This window comes from Anopheles arabiensis, chromosome 2 (assembly GCF_016920715.1).
Source record: "Anopheles arabiensis isolate DONGOLA chromosome 2, AaraD3, whole genome shotgun sequence".
Classification (NCBI taxonomy): domain Eukaryota; kingdom Metazoa; phylum Arthropoda; class Insecta; order Diptera; family Culicidae; genus Anopheles; species Anopheles arabiensis.
This window is the reverse complement of record NC_053517.1, coordinates 85997419-86022018: the sequence shown is the minus strand read 5'-3', so window position 1 is coordinate 86022018 and position 24600 is coordinate 85997419. Positions and strand designations below refer to the sequence as shown.

General features: G+C 47.8%; 1 protein-coding gene across 8 annotated transcripts; it reads left to right on the top strand.

Moving 5' to 3' along the window:
• Positions 1-699: 699 nt before the first annotated feature.
• LOC120905478 (matrix metalloproteinase-14) lies at positions 700-22959 on the top strand. 8 transcript variants are annotated; one of them, XM_040316335.1, is made up of 8 exons: positions 710-1276; positions 5995-6262; positions 16462-17145; positions 17218-17476; positions 17555-17931; positions 18059-18212; positions 18758-18937; positions 20746-21393. In XM_040316335.1, the coding sequence occupies exons 2-7, from the start codon at positions 6158-6160 to the stop codon at positions 18796-18798; spliced, it is 1620 nt and encodes a 539-aa protein (XP_040172269.1). In that variant the 5' UTR covers positions 710-1276; positions 5995-6157; the 3' UTR covers positions 18799-18937; positions 20746-21393. The 8 variants fall into 8 exon arrangements, with proteins under 8 accessions (XP_040172232.1, XP_040172269.1, XP_040172224.1 ...); XM_040316298.1 differs by lacking the exons at positions 18758-18937; positions 20746-21393 and adding an exon at positions 21492-22959 and having other exon boundaries at positions 700-789; XM_040316290.1 differs by lacking the exons at positions 18758-18937; positions 20746-21393 and adding an exon at positions 21492-22959 and having other exon boundaries at positions 710-936.
• The last annotated feature ends 1641 nt before the right edge of the window (positions 22960-24600 follow it).

Sequence of the window (24600 nt, the reverse complement as noted above, 5' to 3'; positions counted from 1 at the left end):
TTTCCTTATAGCAAGGACACACTATTTGTTACTCAGTACTGAATAAGTCTCGAATCAGCCTATACAAACCGGCTTGTTCACATAGGGACGTTATGCTAAATATTATAAAAAATGATCTCAAATCCTTTGGAATAATCTAGAAAATTATTTTAACTTTTTAAAGTAAAACCCACCTTCATGTTATGTTCGAATGTGTTTATTTGTATTATTTTTATTTTCAATGACTGAAAATTTCAAAATATTTCGAGTTAAATCAAAGCTTTCCTTTCATGTTGCTATTAATTGTACCACAATGTTATACTTGTTATCTGCTTTTCTTGTGCAGCACTTGACGTGAGTTTTAAATGCTATTAAGTATTCCTGTAACTACTTTTTGTAAGACTTTTCTTTCATCCTTTCTAGAATTTTGAACTGAAATCATTCATCCTCAATGTTGAATCACGCTTAATGACAAACGTTTTAAAATTAACTTCAATTTCAAACAAAAACTAAATACATTTTTCAGCAATTCACCGTTAAATTACTTCCACCACATGCATTTATGGCCGTCGATTCGGTTCGGACCGGCCCAAAGTGCACCACCACCACCTGCCCATCACTCAGTCTCACGAGCCTCGGCAGTTCTCTCGGCTCACGAATCTCACGTGCTCACCGTGCCGGACCGCGCTTCAGCGAGAGATTTCTTTTATAAATATGTTGCGCTCAACGTTATCGAGCTTCAATAGATGGTGAGTGCCGTGCCGTTCCAGTAGTCGTCGTGCGTCGCGAGTGTTTGCTGTCCGTTTTTCGGTTAGTCTCGTTCACTTGATTGTTTTGCACCATCCTTTACCCTCAGTCCACACTGCGAGGACACGTTAGAAACGCCAAAACCGGGGCTTTGCACGCAAACACGGCAAGTCACGGGACCGTACCGTTTCGGTGGAGCTAAGAAACCAGGTGCTTACTACTACTGTCTGATAGTGATTCGGTTGTTCTTTTTTTTTTGTTTTCTCTTAAATCATTGTTTGCTTCCTGGGTTCGAATTTTCGACACTACTAAGCTGGTGCTACTGAGCGCGCGTGTATGTGTGTGTGTATGTGTGACAAGTTGAGGGAAGCTAGTGAATCAGTCATTCAACAGTGTCGGACCGGCCAGTGCTGCCAGTGCCAGTGATATCGCTGTGTCGATTGCTGCTGAAAGCAAGTGACTCACACCGTACACCGGGCTGCTCCATCGACGAACGGGCGAGTTCGTCGCTTCGAGTGAAAGAAATCCTGCAGAGCACGTGTCTTGTAGTGTGAGTGTTTATCGAGGGTTATCTTTTCGAGTCACCAAAATGCAGTGCTACACGATGCAGGCAGGGTGAATGAGATGAAATGAAGTAGAGAGCAACAGCAAGCAAGCAAGCATTGCCCCCGAACAGTGTGTGTGTGTGATCAACTGGAACCGGAACAGGCGGGAGGACAAATCGGCGCAAAGTTAGCAAATCTTGCCACTGTATTTCACAGCGGTTTGTCCGTAAAGCGTTTGGCGCGTGAATTCGTTGCGTTGCTGCATTGCACCATCGCGCTGGCGGGGGCGATCGCGATCTGTCAAGTCTGGTCCCCGTCAGCCGCCTGGTGGAATCGTTCATGCGTGGCGACAAATTGTCACCCGGCACAAAAATGGGACGCATTTGGGTGCGTTCGGGGGAATACACGGGAAAGTAAGACAAACGGAGAGAGAGAGAGTTAAAGGGTGTGTTGCGAAGCGTTTTGCTCTGTTACGTGTAAAAGCCACTGTCATTGCCAATAGCCAGAACAGTGGTGCAGTTGATGCCTGTGGGAAGCTTTCAAAACAGCGCCGATAAATTGATTCGACATGAAATTTGATATTTCGCGACGCTTTCTTGAGAGTTACGGAAGTCCGGCTCTCGCGGTGAGGCTCGTAGTGAGACATTTTTATGCTTGGCAACCCCGCACAACAAACCCTTGTTTTACGGATTACGGTACTGGCTACACCGAGATAGCTTGGTGAAGTGACCGCAATCTGCAATCTGCACTGCACCTTCACCATGATAACCTCATTAGGCAGTTCTATTCAAACAATCGTGGTGAGATAATATGTGCCTGGGCGTTCCTCGCTTATCAGGCACGAAGACTTGAGACAATACAGACTAGCGAGACATAATGTAAGACGACTAATTCCAGCAAAGCATTTCAATAAATAAAAGAATCAGAACATAAGAAAATCAATGTGAAACAACAACAGTCTAGAAGTGTATTCGCAGCTAAATGCTAACCAAACAACCCTCGCGTAAAAAAAACTCCCAAAATATTCCCCCCTCGGTTACTATAGCGAGCAGCCCAAACATATTTGGATATAGAGTAAAAGGGTAAAAAAAGGAAAAGAAAACGACATCAAACACGGAAGCATTTCCCTGTCTGCTCTTGTGACCAATGCCTTAACTTGCTCGATGCACCAAACAAACTTTCCCGGTTATCGGCGTTCAAGCTGCGAGCATTGTTATGTCTGCTTTTTTTTTTAAACAAAAGCAACAAACCGAACAAAAATACACAACCTCGCAGTGAGAATGCATTTCCCCCGTCAGCTGTGTAGATTGATTTGTTTTGATGCATTCTCTCGCCAACGCTCGTGGGACTTCGTGGGAACGTGGACCAACGGGTGGAGCGATAATAACAAATAACGAGTACAATCTACTAACACGCTGCAGGTGCGAAAATGCGTAAACAAACCTGCGTTCGCTAATCTCATTTAACGACGCCAAGCCATTCATCTGAGCCTAAAGGAAGGAAGCACACCGTGTAAAAAAGGGGAATTGTCCAGCTTGTTCCCGTCTTTAATCGATCGTGTGAGCGTTTACTATTTTTGGCTACTCGCCACACCGTACATCGTACACCGATTCTCATCAATTTTGCACCAGTAATAGACACTTTGCCCAGTTTGTAGTAGAGAGCGACGATCTGCTTTGCATGCCTTTGTCCGGTGCGACTTATCGAGCGCAAAACGTGACGGAGCGTGTGATTCTAGCCCCAGAGCGGTGCGATGTTTCCGCTCACGCAAGATCGCAAGCTCGATCGACGTGCCCGCGGGCCGCGCTTTTACCTTTTGCATGAGTAATCTCATTTACTCGTTATCCATCCCCACTACCCTCTCCCGCCCATTTCTTGTGGCCAGAATCAAGCAGCTCATCTCACGCAGGCTTGTCCCGCCGTTTGTTGTTTCTTTTCTGTTCCCATCCACTGTCCCACTGTGTGCTTCGTTTAGTATTCCACCTGGGTGATGGGATGATTTGAATATTCACTCCATCGAGTGTGTGTGCCCTACGGTGCCCTTGAGGTGCGTTAGACCCGCGCCCGCGGTAACTGAAGAAACGCTCACGCCTCACTTCCTTGAACCGAATTGCGCCGACCACGAATCTCGATTGGCATACCGTTTGTTTTTTTTTTTTTGCTAATGATACGCTAAATATGGTTCACGACAACGGAGCGTGCTGGCCGTGACTGGAAAACTTGATCCTTTTCCGAGTGTTCCTTTTATGAAAGCGGTATCGGCCCGGGTGCTTATCATGGTCAGTCTCGGGCGGGCAGGACGATGCTCTGCTGCGTTGCCTTCTTTCACAGCTTTACGCACCTTTCGGCGCAAGTAATCGTAAATTCTAAACGCAACTCTCCGTTGCTCTTACGCACAAATTGAAAGGTGGTCAACTCACCGACTCACCGACCTGCCGAACGTCCTTCACGCTTCCTGGCATGCCCTTACACAGTCTAAGGCTTCGCAAATCGCCATCGCACCACCGCCACACGTGACGTCAAGCCGGCTTGGAGCCGACCTCAAGACTCAAGAGGAACGGGTGCGAGAGCGTGCGCGGACGTGAAGATAATTTTTACACACCCAATCGACGCACTAATTTATTCCATCCCGATTCACCGTGCTGTGCGCTTTGTATGCGCTCAGGCGATGGATCATCTTCCGATGGTAGCTCAAAACAAAAACCAGCCCTGTACTGCAACTCTTTGCACAGTCTAAAGTGACAAGTGGAGGCCATTCTCGCTGTGTTTTGTGTTGTGCTCGAAGCGGCTAATTGTGCCGCGCGTCGTGTCTTTGTCTCGACGTTACTTTGCATACGATCGATGAGATATCCACTGTCCACACTCCAATAAAAAGGGAGTCCCCACTCAACCGGCAGTGCGTTATGCAAATCAGCTCATTACCTTATGGTGAGATTTTGTTTTCTTTTTCCGCACTTGGTTTTGGGAGAGGTGGCCAGCGTCTGGTCGTTGACGTGCCGTGAGTGGTTCGAAAGGGTCTTTCACCATCCATCACGCTTATGGTCTTGGTTTCAACACACACACACACACACATATACACAACAGTTCTGATCTGCATACAAACTGCGCGGTACGCAGTCATGAAGTGCTTATGGTAAATGGAAACCTTTCCTCAGAATCAGCAGAACTGCTGCATTCCCTATTTTAATAAACTTGTAGCTTATGTTTCATCAAAACAGTTCGGGGCACACCTTTACAAATGGATGTCGTCCCCATGCTCTATTGCCACTCAGCCAAAGGGGCAACTGTTTGCATAGTTGCGATACTAACCCACCAGACCAGACCTTAGAATAGATTAGATAGCGGGCATACCTGCCCCGTGTTTCGTGTAGGTGAGGCGGTTCCAATTTCGCAAGCCTCACACATTCCCGAGCAGGCGTAGCTGATAAGATAGCCAACCGACTACCCCTTCAGAGTGATTGTGTGAGTGCGGTGTAAGTGGAGTCGAAAAGACGAAAATAAAACCCGTATCACAACCATACTCGCTCCGGTAACTAATCTCCCCAATTGGAGAAGGTTAACCGTAATTTGGGGAGCACTTTTGGTTACCTCGAAAAAATCCAGACCATCCACAACACAACCTGTGCAGTGACCGCGATGATCGGGTTTAGCTTTTTCTTTTATCTGATCGGCTGCAGTCAACCGAATGAATGTCGATGTCAACTTCCGCCCGGTGGTCGTGGTGGCACAAGAGCGGAAGAAAAACCTTGACCACCCCGGATCGCGGGGAGAGAACGAAGCGGCGGTCTCACATGGTTGGCCTCTCGTGCCCGTGTGGAGGTTGTACCTGGCTGCTGATAGTGCATCGCTGATCTAATCCAAACAAAACAACAGCCCGTTTGGCGGGATGTTTTGCTTCTGTCCGCGCACAACACACACACACATACACTCCACCAGCCTGCAACTGCACGAAATGATCCAGCAGTGGTCGCAGCAGCGGAAGCGTTTAATCGGGATCGGAAATTTTCCGTACAATTTTCCCTACAATTTCCCGACATTTAGACGAATTTGTATGAAAGCGAGGCGGGTTATTTTTCTTCTCGGGAGCGTCAGCACAAAAACAGAAAAAAAACCCCAACGAACATCACCGGCGGTCATGGTTGGAGGCAATTAGAATTGACGATGACTGCTCCCGTTTAAATTGCCTTCCCAGTGTGTGCTGCCCATATCTGTGTGTGTGTATGTGTGTGTGTGTTTGTGTAATGCTTGTGGCCTTCACTATACGTGTGCTGGACACCGCCGTGTGATGATTGTGCAGCTAAAATATTCCAATTTTTACCACACGGACGCGGCGGAGTGTTCGATGAGGGTGAACAAGTTGGGGAGAACATTCTATCCCCGAACGAACGAGCGGCCGAGGAACGAGGTTTACCTTGCGTGGTGTAACATATTTGCCCAGTCGTTTGTCGTCCCTACCCACAGTTCGATCTACAATGTAGTGTTTGACATTTGTTGGCGAAAATTTGACCGACTATCAATGTTTTTGTTCTAACTGCAAGACTTCGTTTTGCTGCATTTCCTTCTAATAACATTGTCACAGCGAGGCAGTCATTGGGTGGGATTTCCACCCAATTTCATCCACCTTCACGCACGCTGCACTTCACGGTCGCACGCAAACGAAAAGGGTTTCTGATCCGCACACTCCTGTCCACTCACTCACACTCGCGCCATCTTATCGTTACAGAATCTAGATGTTGGACTAAAGCGGAGCCTCCCCCGTTAGCGCTCGAGATCGAGATTACAACCATATTGCAATTAGCGCTCGACGAGCGCAAGTGCGCGAACCCGCCACCAACAGCTGCCCCGCCCTCCACCACCACTACCCGCGGCAACGGAACGACGCCACGATGCTACGCAATCACGCACACTGGATACGGGCGCTGGCGATCGTGCTGGTGGGTGCATGTGCAACTGGCACTGCATCGCCCGTCTCGACCACACCACAGGCTGAGGTAAGTCACCCATGAGGCAGGATGAAAGTAGGTGAAAATGTCGTCTTAAAATTTCGGGAAGCAGATTATTCGGGCTTGGAAGCTGGCTAACGAACGCTAACGATCTCAATCTGCCACAAGACGGCGTAAGAACACACCATGGAGTTCGTTTTAATTAAGCTCAATTCAAACGTTGAACAACCGGAGGGAGCTCTCATTTAAATTCCTTCACCCAGAGGGTTATCTTCCACATCAACGCGAATGCTAACGCACTGTCCCGGGTGCAACTTTGCGTAGGCACACGCTGGGCAACTACTGCAACTCCTAATCTAGCTGTCATTTGACCGTCACCAGCGGGCCAAAGCGGTGATCGGCTGCGCGAAAGGCATCGTCACAAGGTCAAGGGTTGGGGCCAGCAAGCGTACTGTCACCGGTGTCCGCTTGCAAAACTAGTTTGTTATCGCCGGGGGTTTGCAAGAGGTTTGCAAAAACGGCTCGATCGGAAGTGTAAATGAGTTGCCAGCATTAGAGGATGACTGGACGGGTGTGGAATACTGCTTTTTTTTTGCTGTTGTTGCGACCGCTTCTCATACGCGCATCATAGCTGGGATGTTTCAGCCAATGGCTGTGAACTGACAACAGCCGCCCAGCCGTGTAATCTATTTTTAATGTCCTCCGGCACGAACATTTGTCCAGCTGGTGGCTTTGTTTTGGGGTTTTTTTTGTACAAGAACCTCCCCATTTGAATTGTTCCTTTTTTCGTCAGCGTGATCGTTGGTACAGTTGGTCGATGGGTTAGTGTCAGAGTGTTGTTAGCTTAACTTCAATCGTTTGTTCACCTGTATGTACTGAGTGGGTGCTGATGCCATCGATACCTGTCGGTTGAATGAATATTGACATCAAATTAGATGATTAGACATTCGGTGGTGCGTGTGAATTAATAGGTCTTTACCATTATGTGTTGAGCGGCATCAAACTCATCACGAGTAAATGATTCACACTCCTTGGAGAAATGGTATTAGTCACTTAGGGTTCATTGCTTTCTTTACTTTTCAATTGTCCTCTAAAGAAGTGGCGTCTGCCATTCAACAAGTGACATTTGTATTCTTTCGAAGAATGGTTACGTTGATTTCATTATCAATGCTTTATGATAGAAGAGTTTCGCTTGAAATGTGAGCCCAACCACAAGCTCATGCCAGCTATCAAACAACATTAAACTATGTAGTCTTGACTCACGCTTAATGTGGCTAGAATATTAAATGCCCACCATTTCTTAGAACGGGGCCGGTCATGGAGCAACATCAAAAAAATATAAATATCATCATTATCATATCGTTGCAAAGCAATAAAACCTTTTCCAAGAACACGCTGGAGCCCAGTAACGACTGCTTACTTGCAAACCTGACAAGCTCGACGAACTAAATCGACCCTAAGGTTACCCGATGGCCATCGCAGGCTCGGCTCATTTAAGTGCGCCACGTCGGCCATAAATCTTGCTGCAATTTGTCCACTTTTTTCTAATAATTTATGTCACGTACAGCCCCGGTGGACGGTCCGGGTCCGGGGATCGGTTCGACCGCTCAGCTTCCCAGGTAGTGTGTGCAGAAATTATACTCTCATTGCACAGCGCCGCATACGGCGCACGGGGCGGTAAATCGTTTCTGCTCGGGTGTCCTCACGGCAAATCACTGTTGCCAGTTTATGGAAAAGGACATTTGCCGTGAGGCCTCGCCTGTATGCAGTGCCAGTCGCGTGCCAAGGGAAGTCTTTCCAGAACGCGACATGTCCTTCCACCGTATGGGGGAAGATGGACGCAAAGTTTAGTAGGTTCCGCCTTCCGCACATTCGGCACAACACTTTCTCCGGCTGAGTTGCCGTTTTTGAAGTTGAATATGATTCTTTTGCTGCAAACGGCACCAAAGAATGTACCCACAGTAAACTATTTTTAAGGCTCTATGCATTGTTTCTAAAATAGCTTCACGTTGAGCTAAACGTGCTCGGCGAAATTCCACATTCCACATGCTTTAAGGTTTGAGTTATTATGAAGCAACTTCTTAGTAACCCGCTAGGGGCCGCATGTTACCATCCTCACGAAACCTTGTACTACACCCGATGGCCTACTATGATGAACCTTTCTCAAGGATAACTAGCCAGCCTGTGTACAGCTCTGTAGGTCACATGGAGAGCTTTCTTCCAAGCGGGCGTCAAACGTTAAATTCAGCCATTTTAGCACGTTTTGAAAATAGAAAGAAGCTCGCACGTTCTCGCTACAAACCCAGACGGAGCCTAAATTAACCTTTCAGAGTTTCGTTTTTAAAAATAAGTCTCCCGCGCTAAGTCTAGCTAGTGCAACCATCTTCAGGAAAGGCACGAACGGGTCATAAATTATCACCGGCAATTTCTACTGCCTCCACTGTCTGAGAACTCGGCTCTACTCGGCAAACCTCCGAACGAGTTCCGGTTGAACTTTACGTTTTCGAATCACACCTTGCATCGATTTTCCAAGTTTTGGTCAGGGCGGGAGCCCGCTGAATGTCACCGCCCTACGAATGACTGTTCACCTCGCATTGCTTCGCTATAGTTCTCACCCTTTGCTTTCCCCTTTTTGGCTTTTCACTTCCCGTCGCCAGCAGGAACACGGCCAGGGATCCAGCCCTAGGTCAACGCACCCACCTCAAACGGATGGTTTTTGTGTGTGTGGTTGTGACTTTTTTCGGGGGTTAAAAGAGCCTTTACCGTTAATTATATTCCTTGCTTTCTTCTTGCTGGCTTTGTTTTTGTTAATCAAAACCCTCACCGTCCACGTGACGTCCAGTGTCCAGCCCGTTCAAGAACACGTCCTCATATCGACCCGCCGGTTAATGTTACTGTTACGTTTTTGTGTCCCTACCTTGCCCCGTTAAAAATACTACCGAACATTGCGTGACTTTCGGGGCCCAGGATATGTTTATGTTCCATTCGTCCATTCCACCTTCCCACGAAGTACGGTGTGGCGTCTCACTGTGACTTTGGTGTTTTTGTCCAAGCCAGCACACACCTTCCGTTTCCCAGTATGTAAATCGGACATTTTCGATCGAACACAGTAACATGTAAAGGAAACAAGCCACGTGGACGGTCGGTTCGGTTCCAGAGCTCCATTGACGTTAAAAAGTGAATCGACATTCCTTCAGCAGGCTTATTATTGCGCCTCAACTAACATGAATTATCAGAAATAGCAAAAAATAATACACACACACCTCGTCGAAGCTTAATAATGCTAAGATTGAAAAAATGTATATGGTCCAATCAACTTCCACCCTCCAAAACTCGCAAACAGAGCTTTGGTGTAGCTGTGACGTCATGAAACGCTCCCGCACGGCGAGAGGCTTCTCCGATGAGTCACGCTCCGAAACCGGCTTGGTGCGCTTGCGTTTCGTTCGCAAGATAACTTCTTCGACGGTACGCCGTGACTTCGCCGCAACGGCACCGTTAATCGCCTCCTTCACCCGAGCCGTACGACGAGTGGACTTTCCTGGAAGCACGCGTTAGTAATCGTACCGCGTGGAGCAGAAGCAATAGAAGAAGATGAAAAAAACAGTGTACATCTTCTACCGCGATGATGATGATGGTTCAATCAGCAGTTTTTTGGAGAGTAGTTTTGTTTGTTTGTGTTTCGGTTCCTGTTTGCTGCGATCTTGAACCAATTGAACTCTGAATGGGTTTTGGAATCGATTCCGATCATAAGTGATACTCATCCCGGTAAATTGGGCAACGCATCGTGAGGAATCGGTTTAAAGGCATCCAAAAATATCCAAAGCTTCAAACAGTATTCTCGCTCTTTTTGTGAAACTATTGTTATGAGTTTTCTGGCTCGTTTTAATGCACAAAGCGTTGATCGGATCCGTATCATTGTAAGTAGCAAACGACGTTCGATCAATTGAAGATCAAAAGACAAAGCACAATATTACTCATCGTCAATCCATACGGAATCAATCCCAGCAGATGTGGCTACCAACATCTGGCGACTTCTCGGGAAAGTTTAATCAACCCACGCCGTACACACCTCCCGCGGGGGAGCGAACATGACAAATCACACCGAAATGATTCAGCAGCTCGTTCGTAGAATAAAGGTACTATTTGACTCGCTGCACACTATTTCTCGGGTTGTAGGGCCATCTGTTAGGAAGTGCATGTAAGCGATCATGTTGCACCACGGGGAAATAGAGTCGAGAGCTCTACGAGCGAGAGAGAGAGAGAGACACAACCCGCGAGCGGACCTGCATTGTTGCCGGTTCAGTAAAGTTCAGCGTAGCGTTTATGGATTTGATCTTTAACTCGTCCATTCAATTAACGCTTAATGAATTGTTGCCCTAAACCCCACCCGTCCCTTCCTCTGGCTATCACTAAAGCCGTCAACGTCACCCGATCCGGGCATCTCGCTAAATGCCCCATAAGCAGGTGATACAAACGAATCACCGTCGTCAGCGCGGGTTAAATGCACACACACACAAGCGGAATACACACTGCTCTGCCGGTGCACACTGCACTGCAACAAAGGTCAGTGCTGGCGTTATGCAATTAATTGCGGATTGCAATGTGACTTCTCTTCCGCACTGATCCGTACGTTGGTGCATTCCAACGATCCCAACAGTGTCATCCAAGCTCAAAGCGCGTGCTAAATTGCCTGCGGAATCGGTTGAACCTTTTGTCATTTCCTGGCACTCCATTGGAGGGAAGTTACTCACCCACAGGAAGCCGGCGCACAGGGAATGTCCCCGAAAGACCGAACCTACTCAACGGTACAATCACTTGCAGCGCCCAGCTCCTTCACTATCGAAACCAACCGGCACTATGTGTGTAGTGCTGCGAGTTGAAGGTTAAAGGTGTACTGTGCGACTTTCGTCATCGATAACAAACCGATAAGAATCCACCCTCGAGCTAGGGTGTGTGTGTGTGTTGCAATCCTCGTCGGAGATACAGCGTCAAACTCCTACTCGCCGTGAGGCCATCTTCAAGGTTTTGGAAAGAATTCCAGCATGGCGTTGTTGAGGTCAATCATTGCGCCGTTCATTCTTTGACGCAGGCAACTCTGTTGGCCCAGTTTCACCAGGGCGTGCGGGCGATAAGCAGCAGCAGCAGCAGCAGCACGAAAGGAATTGTTCATTCTATCCACGATGATCAAGAAGCTGTCGGTCCACGAAGCCACCGGGGCACGTACACTGCAGCCAGACACGAGCTCGCCAAATCTTGACGCATTTGCTTCCTGATGCGATAGCGAAAAATCAAAGCCAACCGCCGTTAAAACCACCCCACCGGTTCTGATGCGGGGATTGTGGGTACGATTTGCCTGTAATTGTACAGCACTGCCACCAAACACACTCACTCACACACACTGCCACATCGTTGACGAGTTCGTGCAAGTGGTGGTTGTAAATAATAATCTAACTACCCCTCGAACATGCATCATGGTGCTGCCAGTGATGAATGCGCTGATGTTGTTCTTTTTTTTCTATGTGAGGTTCTCGCTTCGCTAAGAGTGTAGCCTAATCGTGAGCAATCTTCGGTGATTATCGACTTAGAGGTTTGAAGGAAGGAGAGCGAGAGAGAGAGAGAGAGTGAACGATGGAATGAAAAAGATTACACGTACCGGTGGAAGATAGCGAAGCTTCGAACCAGGAACAAACACACAGATAAATCATAAAAAAACAACGTGTTTGTCACACACATGCGTCTTTCGCTTGCCTGATGGGTGCGGAAGGTAATGGGCTTTTTTTATGTTGTTATTAAAGACATTGAATCAAACAAAAACTGAACGAAGAATCCATTCTAATTCTATTCAGGAGCAACCACTATGAGCCCCTGGGGAACATTATCTGATTCCGTTTTCCTCACCCGGCTGTCTAGTGCGGTGGCGCCATCAGCCACTTCTTCACCCTCTAACAACCTATTAGTCACACACACAACAGCGACCGTCGGCGACAGTTAAAATCGATGGGGGAGGAGATGGTCAGCCATTAAGTCACCACCTGGTTCACGCTGCACCGCGAGAGTTGAATGAACTCACCCCGCCGTCACCCAGTTCTCGTGTCACCTCGCGTGTTCCGCGATGTCTTCCCCGTAGCTAACGATCGCCACCAAACGCTCGAGGTTCTTCCTGCCAAATCTTCCGTGATAGATGTCGCTCTTGTCGGAGCTGCCGTTTCTTACCTAAACCGGACGGTGCAAAGATTTCGTCTCTCCTTCCGCACAGTCAGTTTTTCCACGCTGGCCAACGAAATTCCCATGCGCCACAATGCTCGTGGGTGCATTGTATCGCTCGCAGCATAATAATCGAATCGGCCTCGAGCAATTCCTCCTAGCTTCCACCTTCTGCCGCGGTGTCCGAAATAAGTGTCACAATTTGGTTTCAGTGCGATACCACGATTGGTCTGTGCGCTAGAATCACATGCCAGCATAGGTCATTCAATCCGTTCCAACTTTATCCCCTCCCCGCCCTGTTCGGTGGCATTGTGGCAGTTCATTATTTGCACAGTCCACCACCACCGCCACGAGCACCAACAACCATTCGCCCTTCCTTCCTTTACATCGATCGAACGAACAACGGTGGCAGTGTCGTATCATGCGCACCACCTCCTTCCACCTCCACTTGGGAAGCTACACTCTGCCCTAATGGGTAGGAGGGGGGGGAGACTTTGCCGGTGGGTTTATGATTTTTCATTGCCATCGAACCCGCCCTCCCAACTAGCTTGCATCCAGTGTCTCTCTCTCGTTCTGTCTACAGTTCTTCCGCACCAGCCCGCAACAATGATGAGCTTTGATTTACTATTCATGCAGCCCGCGTCTGATACCGCGGGGTGGCGCCCTCACAGACACTCTCACCATTCCCTCTCAATGGTTGTGCATGTGGCCCGGTGCCCCCGGGATGGTATGTGCGCGATTAACTTGCCCCACTGCCGCGCTGAGTTCCGGGCTTGCCAGTGCTAGTAGTAGTAGTAGCAGTAGCAGCAGCAGTGGTAGCAATAGGAAGTGCGGACGCAAATCGGACACGCCTGAGATGCGCGATTAACCTTCCGCGTTGATGTGTTTATTGATTACAAATGAACTGGTCGGCGTTCGCATTCTGTTCCGACCGGTAGTGTTGGCTTTTACATTGCTCGCTGCGCTGGTTGACAATTAAACAAATAAGTTATCATGCATTTGCTTAAAGATGAGACGACATTTTGCTCCAATCGTTCTATCGTCTTTTGACCCTTTGTGCGAATTACCTCAAAACCGATTTCATAAAGCGGCTAACCGTAGGGTTACAAGATCCACCGACAAAGCCCATGACTCAACGCAGAACAATATTTACTACTCCAGCGTATGACAGCGTAATACGACTTACGCCCGTGCTCGTGACAACAATTACTTGGCATAGCACTGGCTGGCTTGTTTACTATTTAAAGCTCCACCATGCCACCGCAACGAGTGCCACCATAAAAGTGACGAAAATATCTTATCTCACCCACCGCTGCTGCATCCGCTTATTACTCACATCCTATCCCCCTTGTTGGCAACCATGCGCATCTTCGCGTGGATCAGGCACGAGCGCATATCGCTCGTCCCTTGCGGCGATAGTAGGCAGCTTGTTCTCTATCCTTCCCGTCCCACCATCCATCGCTCGCTCTTTGTGCACGTTTCCGTAACGTCCATGTAAGCGCACTGCACGTGCAACTGCAGTCCCACTCTACTTTTTAGGTCATTTAAATTTGCATCCTCTCCAGTCAGTGGGGTGGCATGCAAAATATAAAAACAGATAATCAATCTCGAGCGGACATCGGCATCCCGCTCGGCACAGTAAACCCACATCACAAGCTGTTGAAGGTTGTTGGTAGATTGTGTGAGCCTTTGGACGCTTCGGGTTCGAAAACACTCGATAATCCAGGTCGCTTGCAGTGTGCTCCAATTTCTTATGCCTCAACAGTGCCTTCAATAAACAATATCCTCAACATGTGTGTTATTTGAACCGTGTGGGACAATAAGCACAATCCAGCCTGAACGAGTCAAATATTGGCCGACGGCCGACGGTCCATTACGTCGCCACCTATTTCGGTTCCCAAGGGGGTGGGAAGGTAATGATGCCGACATCCCCACGGCTCTCGATCGTGACTCTGCCTTAATGTATGTATAGCGCCGCCACAGGAGCGTCCGACTATTTATGACTTCCTCTCACTTCTGGCACTCGGCTCAGTAAACTCACTGCTCGATCGATACGAAAATTGCAAACCCCTTCGGCTGCCAACCTTGCTGCAGCCATCGGCACGTGCCAGCTACCAATTTCTAATCGCTGATAACATCTTACATCACTGTGTTAAGCGTGGTGGCGCTGCAGGTTACGTGTAGACGGCGTAAGGCGATTTCGTCCAAACGTACGGTGCTTCTTAATTACCATTTGATTCAATTGCTCGTTGATTTATACACAACGTTCCGTAGCCGTACCGTGGCCTTTAACAATAAACTCCTGTTGCCTGTGATACGATGACCCCGGGCCGCTTATCTGGGCACTGTAGTCACCCAATCCCTAAATCCTTGACCGTTCACAGACGAAGGGCTCCACCCCGAAGAGTAGCGTCCACTGTGCAGTCATTGCGCCACGGGAAGGCCAGAAATAGAGGCATGGGAACGGACAGAAGCTACAAGTGATAGCGGAATGGTCGAAAGGTTAAATGGTTTTGATGCTTTGTTGAGATGGCATTTCAGAGCAGTGTTGTTTGATGTTCCGGAATTTCCGTTGAACTTTCAAGCAAGAGTGGAGCGTTGATCAAGAATGTTTGGCCTATCAGTGACCATATGTTTAAACACCAAACAGTACATTGGATTCTCCGCGAGGAATCTACAGTGTTATTGAATGCCGTGATACAGTTTTGTTACTTAATTTCAATTTTGCTACTCACAGCTGTTGGTGATCGCCAACAAGAAGATAACGTGATTTTAAAAAAAAAAACAAATCCACCTCATTTCATAAATCTTCCAACCTTGGCTTTTAAGCCCATAATAAAGGTGCTTTTCATCATCACCCTGACAAATAGGCAGGCTGAAAAAGATGGGATGCGAAAATAAACACGAGCGACACTCACTCAGCACCGTCAGCACGACGCCATTCATGGTTGTTTGTTGTTTGCTGGCAAAGTCCATGCTGGAATGTTCCGTCCCGGCGACTCCCTCGTCAACCCTCGAGTGCTCCTTAGAATTCTGAATTCATTTTGCAACGAAAGGGAACGAGAAAGAGCAACAAAATAACAACAAAAACAAACACACACAAAAACGAGCAGCGAGTTATTACAAGCAATTACATCTCTGCTGTGTGCGCGCGTAGTGTGTAGTGTCACGCTTCAGTTACAAGATTGGCTAATTAAGGCTCGGGAACTCATCCCCATCGGAGAATGAAGAGGATGAGGGTATGATGATGAGAATGGAATCATTATCGCGATTAGAGCGCCCACCAAAGCCCGCCCGCCGGGAATCAGCTGACAGCTGACAAATTGTATGCGATTCGATGCAAATTCGATGCCTTTCGAATGAACTGACTGAACCTGCAAACCGCTTTGCCCTTCGGATTGGGAGGATCTTTTAAAGATCGGTAAGATGTAGGATTCGGTGCACGCGTTGATCGCAAATAAATATTGCACCTTGTGCTATGAAAAATGGCTTCTTGCGAGATGTCGCGGCCAGTGTCGAGGCAGCGGCATCGGACAGTTCGTGCGCGGAATGCTGTCGTCATAAATATTAATTGATGATCGATCAGATTGTGCATCCAGACACATACACGCGATGCACGTCGGCGGGCAGCGGACTTTCGGACGTCAAATGAAGAGCCACACGTTGTTGGTGCAACGTGTGCAGGACTGTTAAGCTTTCGGGTAATTTTCTGCGCTCATATTTTGCCCAAGCAAACAGCCACCTATGCTTGGCGTGCGGCACCTGTCTGGAATCGCTAATCTCGGCTGCCAGAATAATGACCTGTTTGAGTGGGGTTACAGCGCAAGTACACCACGTGAGGATTGCTACGTACGCGGTGAGATCAAGCTACGGGAGGAGAACCCGTACGCTAGTCTTTAAGATGAATGTCTACTGGGCAGTTGTGTTGCTGAGCTGTAGTCATGCATTTCCTGTCGGTCGTTTGTTTATCGCCCGTCAATGAACGTATCGTGTACAATCAGACACAAATAACAGATCAATCTCAATCTCTCTCTTCGTCACAGCTCTACCTCTCACAGTTTGGGTACCTAAGCCCGAAGTATCGCAACCCGACGAGCGGGAACCTGCTGGACCAGGACACCTGGGAGAAAGCCATCATGGAGTTTCAGAGCTTTGCCGGGCTGAATGTTACCGGCGAGCTGGATGGCGAAACGATGCAGCTCATGTCACTGCCCCGGTGTGGCGTGAAGGATAAGGTTGGCTTTGGGTCCGACACCCGTTCGAAGCGCTACGCCCTGCAGGGCAGTCGCTGGAAGGTGAAGGATCTTACCTACCGGATATCCAAGTACCCGAGGCGGCTGGAACGGACGGCGGTGGATAAGGAGATCGCGAAAGCGTTTGGCGTGTGGAGCGAGTACACGGATTTGCGCTTTACGCCGAAGAAAACGGGTGCCGTTCATATTGACATTAGGTTCGAGGAGAACGAACATGGAGATGGTGATCCGTTTGACGGACCGGGCGGCACCCTGGCCCACGCGTACTTCCCCGTGTACGGTGGTGATGCACACTTTGACGACGCCGAACAGTGGACGATTGATAAGCCACGCGGGACAAATCTGTTCCAGGTGGCAGCGCACGAGTTTGGCCACTCGCTGGGTTTGAGTCACTCGGACGTACGATCGGCCCTGATGGCACCGTTCTACCGTGGTTATGATCCCGTGTTTCGGTTAGATTCCGACGATATTCAGGTAGGACAATCAAGACAAGATCTTCCAGTTTAACGGGAGTTTATTTTCACACTCGGTTTGCTTCTCAAACAGGGCATTCAAACGCTGTACGGAACGAAGACGAGAAATCCAGGCGGTGGTGCCGGTGCTACACCGACCCGAACGCCCCGACCGAAGACACCCACGGAAATGGACTCGGAGCTGTGCACCTCACCAAAGATCGACGCCATATTCAACACTGCCGACGGAAGCACCTACGCCTTCAAGGGCGATAAGTACTACAAGCTGACGGAGAACGCCGTCGCCGAGGGCTATCCGAAGAAAATCTCCGACGGTTGGCCAGGACTGCCCGGTATAGGACCCATCTTACTCCCAATTCTTCTTCCATTCTTCTAACCAAACTTTCCCACCCCTTTCCGTCACTTTGCAGGCAACATCGATGCCGCGTTTACGTACAAAAATGGCAAGACTTACTTCTTCCAGGGCACCAAGTACTGGCGGTACCAGGGCCGCACGATCGACGGCGACTACCCCAAGGAGATCAGCGAAGGTTTCACCGGCGTGCCCGACCATCTCGATGCAGCGATGGTATGGGGCGGCAACGGCAAGATCTACTTCTACAAAGGGAGCAAATTCTGGCGGTTCGATCCGCTGAAGCGGCCACCGGTCAAGTCGACCTACCCGAAGCCCATCTCGAACTGGGAGGGTGTGCCGAACAGTGTCGATGCCGCGCTGCAGTACACCAACGGGTACACCTACTTCTTCAAGGACGACAAGTACTATCGGTTTAACGATAGAACGTTCACGGTAAGCGACTACCGTGTTTAGTATGCTCGGTCCGGCCCCAAAACCATTCAATGCCGGGCGTGCGTCGTGTGGAATCGCTAATCACACTCAAATCGTCACCACGATCCACGTCTTTCTTTCCTTGCAGGTTGACCAGTCCGACCCACCGTTCCCGCGCCCGACGGCCCACTGGTGGTACGGCTGCAAGAACACACCGTCGACCTTCAACACGCTAGGTAATGTACGATTGCAAAAATCCGACGAACATCCCTACGATATTGGAGATTTGGCTCAGGATGCCGGTAAGTGAAACCGACCAAACCTACCTGTACGCTCTACCTCTCCCTTTCTTCCTGCTCTTCCTATCCTTTTCCAACTTCTTGACAAAGCAATCCCAAGTCCCCAATCAGCGAGGTCACCATGATCGTACGGCTGTCAGATTTTTGACAGCTCGGCAAGGTCGTCGTACCCGATCAAGTCTGTCTCATCCTTTATACGCCCGTTTGCTCTTCCATTTGTATATGTGTGTGTGTATGTTTGTAATCGTTCGCAAGTCATCGGACTGTGCTCAGAATGCAAAGTAGCTTCGCCAGCTCCGTCCGTGCTCAGGGTCACGGTTGTGTTTTACATGTCTCCGCTTTCGGACCCGGGGGGGAACAGGCAGGGCATTCGCCCGGTGTAGTAAAGCTATTACTCAATAATACGCTACATGTGTCGCCGTGTGTCCGTATATTGTAGTGAAATTGTTCTCGGGTTGATCCAGGGGATTGATCCAGTAGTTGTCTCCCGCTCGCCGTAGTGTCGCCTTCGTCTTCGTCTAACGCCATTTCTGTCCATTATCTTGTAGGTATCGATGAGCATCAACCGTTCAGTCGCAACTCTCTGTAAAACTGTAGGGCCGGACGCTGGCTCCCCTTTTTCCTAGCAACTGCATCCCGCTCTTACTACTATCCGCTATCTTCTGTCCTGCTCTTGTTTGCTCTGTTGTGTTTTGTAGCGCCTTTCCTAGAGAGTCTTCCTCGCTAAGGTTTGTGTTTACTGCTCTGTATCTAATACACTTGCTCTCATATCTTTCATATCGAATGCTTTCATCCCGGTGATCAGTTTCCTCAGTGTCTCCGTGGCTAGGGTGACAAGCAGAGCATGTCAAATAAAAACCGATCCATCGATAACCGTAACCGGAACCGATCGTCAGACGTCAGCAAAAAACAGATGCCCTTCTAACGATTGGACGATGTTAATGTACTGTTACCTCCCCAATTTGCGTATAATGCGTCTCTTTTATGTGATCTAACAACGAACCCCATTCTAACAGACATCCCTGATCGTGCATCGCTCTATTTTTTCGCTCTAATACGTATAAGATAAGCCATTTGTGATTAAACCAAATAACCCGAGTTCTTAGAAACTAAACCAAAACCAGATGTTCCATTGCCCTTCACAACAACCACCTCTACCTACTCTTGTACCGTGCTGTTCACAAGTCAAAAGCAAACCCCAGCTGCATCCGTGCCTGGACACTTGTCGCGTTGATCCTCCCTCCTCCACAAACTGTTACAGCTACAGCAGGTCGGTTTCACCGAAAAGCCACGTTGAACGACCGGAGGTGAATGGGGTACTGCAAACTACCCCATTGCCATTTCCGATCGTTACAACAACCGTACTATGTACGTACCCGATGGTGCATTCGTTGCCCGTCGGGGTGGAAGGTATCCAAATCCAAATCATGTGTGATAGCCTTCTGATAGCACCGTAGCAGCACTCACGCACCTCGGGAGTGAAGTAGTTTGATAGTAGTTTGACAAAATGATGCCTGAAACGATTGCTGAAACCCACTCACCGCCTAGCGTAGTAGTAGTAGCCCCGCATCAGTGGTAGGCAGTGGTAGAAAGCACAGTAAAAAATATTGATACACCTGTGGCGTGGCACGATACACATTGACATGCACACAAATACACAAACACAAGCACATTTGGGTTGATTTGCAAGCATGATTAGGTTTACTTTTCAACACTTTCCGTCTTACTTAACCGGAGCTGGGAGTTTCTTCTTTCGTTACTAATCCAAATAGTTACGCGATGTGTTCAATGATGCATGAACTAACCAAATCGTCACATTAAAAGGTGTTTCAGTTGGTCATAATGGTTCATAGAGGCTGATCAATAGCGCATTTGAAATGGTAGTCAAAACATAGAAATCAATTTCCCCAAAATTGCCAATGTTTCGACTGTAGTTCGGAACGCCGATTGGAATGAGAAATTACTAAAACCTTCACTCTACTCGAATGCTTTGGGAGATTTCGCTCGATGCACCAATAGAAAGATGAACAACAGTAGTCGCTACTTCGTAGTTCCCGCACCTATGTAGTGTACAGTCTGCATCTCATAACTGCACGTTCAGACAGGATTGAAACGCTTGGCAAAAGAAAGCTCCAACAATCCATCGCATGAACACGATCACGGGAAGCCACCAAACACATCCCAGCACAATTGGCGTCCAAAAAGGGCACGACAATGCAACTGCTGCACGAAAGTAGAACTTAGCTCTGCACCTGCATCGTACTGCACGAATCGTTTTATTGAGATTAGCAATGCATCCTTAGCGCACAACATGCTCATGTTCAACTGCTCACCTGATTAAACTACCAACACTGATTTGTTTTATTTTGTTTCTTCTTTTCTTTTTCTTACATGTTGTTGTTTTTTTTTTCTCTCTTGCCTTGCAATTAATTGTAACAAACCAAAACCAAAAACAAACAAACAAACGCTACTATTATCCGTGCTGTCCTACCAACTCCGGACACACTCTTTTCTACCCACACGTGTACACGCGCAGCATGAGGATGAATGCCAGCCAGATGATGTATCCGACTGGAACAGCATCAGTGTGTCTGGTGTGTCCGTGTGCTCTTAACAAGCAGAGATGTGTTCGATCAGCAGATACACACCACCAACCCGCCTGTTTAAAGTTGTTAAAAAGAAGCGTAAATTATGATGCCCACAAAACATACAGCCCATAGAGTGCGTCCGTTTCATCCCCCTGCAAATAGGGGAATCGATACAGATTCTCCTGCTAGCCGCAGCTTACCAAATGTGCCAAACTTGTGCGTGCCGGCGTACCGCAAAGATCGTTTAAAGTCGCAAACAATCGGAAAAAGGGATGTTTCGTTCCTCAAACCAGGGCTAAAAACAGATCCGATCGAGATGTGATCGCACTTTAGTTGCGTTAGTACCGATTCGTTTATATTGTTTTGTTTCCTTCTTTCATTTGCTACGCATCACGTTTACACCACGCGCCGTGCTAGTTGTGCTTACTTTTCCGTGTATCTTTTCCTTACAAACACTGATTTTGCCATTTCTACCTTCTGCAATGACTTTATATACGACCGATCACGTACACGGCTGTTGCGAGCGCCGCTATGCACACGCCGTAGTGGAGCACCTTTGCCGTAAATGTGTGATTGTCAGTGTCAAATCTCATGAACCAACCGATGTGTGTTATCTTTTGTTATCTGTTCTTTTCGTCTGATTTTTTTCTCCACCACCTCCCCCGACACAAACGCCCCCACTCCCACAACGTAGCAGACACCGACGATCAGCCGGATCCGGACGGGTACAGCGGAAATGGAGCTTCCACGATCACCGGCACCAGTGTCAGTATTACAACAGCCCTCGCGGGTTTCTTGCTGGGAGCGTACCTTGTCAGCCGCTGCTAGTTCCATGCGTTGAGGTTAGCCGGGAAAATTGGAGCGATCGCAATTGGAAATAGAATGGGAGGAATGAATTGAAAAACGTTCGTTGCAACTGCCGCAGCACAACTCCAAGACAATCCCTATCGCGAAACTGCCACCAAATGTGTGTGTGTGTGTGTACGTGTCGGATGGACTAGACAGAACAAACAAATGCTCACACACATAGAGGAGCTTACGAGAAGAAAATAAAAACATCAAACACCGAAATTGATCTCAACGGGTGAGCAGCATCAAACGGGCATGTGTGTACATCAAGCAGGCAGAACAGACAACAGATTGCTTGTCTGGTTGGATTTCATCAGTCGCGTACAGCGGGAAAACCAGCGAAGAGTAGGGTCGTAGTGCCGGTCTTAAGATTTCCAATGTGTCCATCCAGTGAAGAATCGAACGAGTGATTAGCAACAAATTTAAGGTGCTTGAGACAGATAAATAGAAATGGAGAGAGAAAGAGAGAGAGAGAGAGAAATAGAGAGAGAGAAAGAGAGAGATACAAAAGGCAAGTCACTAGCCATAGGTCTTTTTTGCTAGCTAATTGGTGTTAACTAATGAAACGAAAACTGGTTCAGCACCAGTAACCTGGTGCCTTTAAAAGTGTACTAGTAGTAGAAACGGGAAGAGGCGCAACACGTATCAAATTGCAAACAGTAAAACAAACAAGAAAAAAATCTGTACATATCATCACACCCACGGCAGGAACATAGGACCGCGATAGGTGGACACAGCAAGAGCTTGCACATTCCGATGCAGATCGAGTACGATCGTATTCGATCGGGTGCGCTAGCGACACTGGACTTTGTCGTCGACTGTCGACTGAGAGCGCGGTAGCTAGTTGTAGAGTGCCAGAGATAGAGAGTGCAGGAACCAGGATATCAGTAGAAGAGGAAAACAAGCACGACCCTCCCCAGTTTACAGTGTAATGTTAAATAACGAAACCATTTTATTGTACCATATACATATATATTGTTGCCCGTTTAACAAACCTGCAGCCGCAGAGTAAACCAAGCACCAAGCAAGCAACTAGCAACAACAGAAGAAGAAAAAAAAACCCTCTCCCCCCCCTTTTATCTTTACCCCTTCAAAGCCCGTCTTCGTCGGCATCGATCATAATCGATCGCACCAGGCCAGGCCAGAGAGTGGCGGCCCGCGGGAGGGTGTGCCGTGTGTGTTCGGTGACCATGCTGTACCAGCATTTTGTATATATTTATTACTTTATCGTACCGAAGAGCGGACGGCGTTCAGATAGGAAGGCGAGAATCAAATAAAAAAAAATAAAAACACAGTCATGTTTTAACCAGAAACTTGGCCATCCTTCTATTACAAGATCGGGCTGTAAAGGAAAGAAAAATTGAATTAATGCTACCTTCTTTTATTGCATTTTTCTATATACAACCGCTGTACTCCCACACCGGATCGGAAGTTTGCATATTAATTATCAATCGATGATTTGCATAAAAATCAGGTCACTGAATTGTTGCCGCTCTTGGGCTGTCAACTGCCCTGGGGGGCAGTCGAAGGGAAGGCAACGTCGACTAGCGTCGACGACGTCTCCGAACGGTGCATGATAAACTGTTTTGCATGCCAGATACTACGCTCCGTGTCACTGTGAACTTGGCAGAATGATTTGGCCGAGTGGGATGAGGGTGTGTACGGGTTATTGGTGGAAAATTAATGCCCAGCTTGACCTTTCCCTTGGCAGCCAGGTATCGGCTGGGCAATGGGCAGGAAAATTAGCCCAGCTGAGCTGTTGTTCCGCAGTCGTGTGGAGATTTGTTGGGTGTGATAGTGTGATGTACTAACGAGGGTTTGAGTTTTGGATAAAATAACTCGTAGATCGGAACACGAGGGAAACACAAAGCTAAAAATTATTCAAGTTTAACACTCACGACAAACAGACCATTACCGAACAACTACTGAAAAGGTTTGTATGAATAGAACATGTTGTTAGTTATTTAAGTTGTGTTTGCGTTTGTTCTATATAATCACTGAAGAGTATGAACTGTCAAACATGAAAGGTAACTTCGAATTCTTATTTATCAAAATGAAAGATATGTGGTATTCATCCTGTGGGAGCGATTAAAAGACGATGTAAACCGTTCTAAGAGTGAACTAAGACTAACTACATTTATTCGATATTCAGTGTAACCACGGTTGCTGTAACCAATGGCTACTTGATTACACCTAAGACATTGCTATAAGCAATCCACCACAGATAAAAGATGCGTAGGACGAAGGTCTCCAAAATCGTACGATCCAAGTAGCTGATCCATTTTGGCTTGTTCCGTGAGCTCGAATCGAGATATGAGGCGCTGCTTAACGGCTTCATATTTTCCTGTCGCAGGAGGCTGTTTTACATAATCGGCGATATGACAAAGCACGGATTGTTCGAGTTTAGCGACAATATGATAAAATTTTGTTTCATCCTTATGAACGCCGGCCAACAAAAACTGAATTTCAGCTTGCGAAAACCACAACGATGGATCGTTCTTCCAGAATTCCGGAAGTTTAACCGAAACGGCTGCAGTAGCAGGGGAAGTTTCTTCGTTAGAAACGTTTTCGGTAGACATGTTCGTTCACAAATTTTCAAATTAGGAGAACTAATAACAATCCGGAGATCACGTCGGGGTCACCAATGTGGGAGCGATTAAAAGACGATGTAAACCGTTCTAAGAGTGAACTAAGACTAACTACATTTATTCGATATTCAGTGTAACCACGGTTGCTGTAACCAATGGCTACTTGATTACACCTAAGACATTGCTATAAGCAATCCACCACAATCCTCTGAGGTAATTAACAAACATGGTGGATACACATCAAATGTCGGGTCGTCCCGTAGTACATTCGACCACTTGCACGACACAACATCATGTCCGCCGTGGGCTCAAGCCTCGTACCGATCGTCCGCCGTATAAAAGACAGATTTGACAGACGAAAGTCAT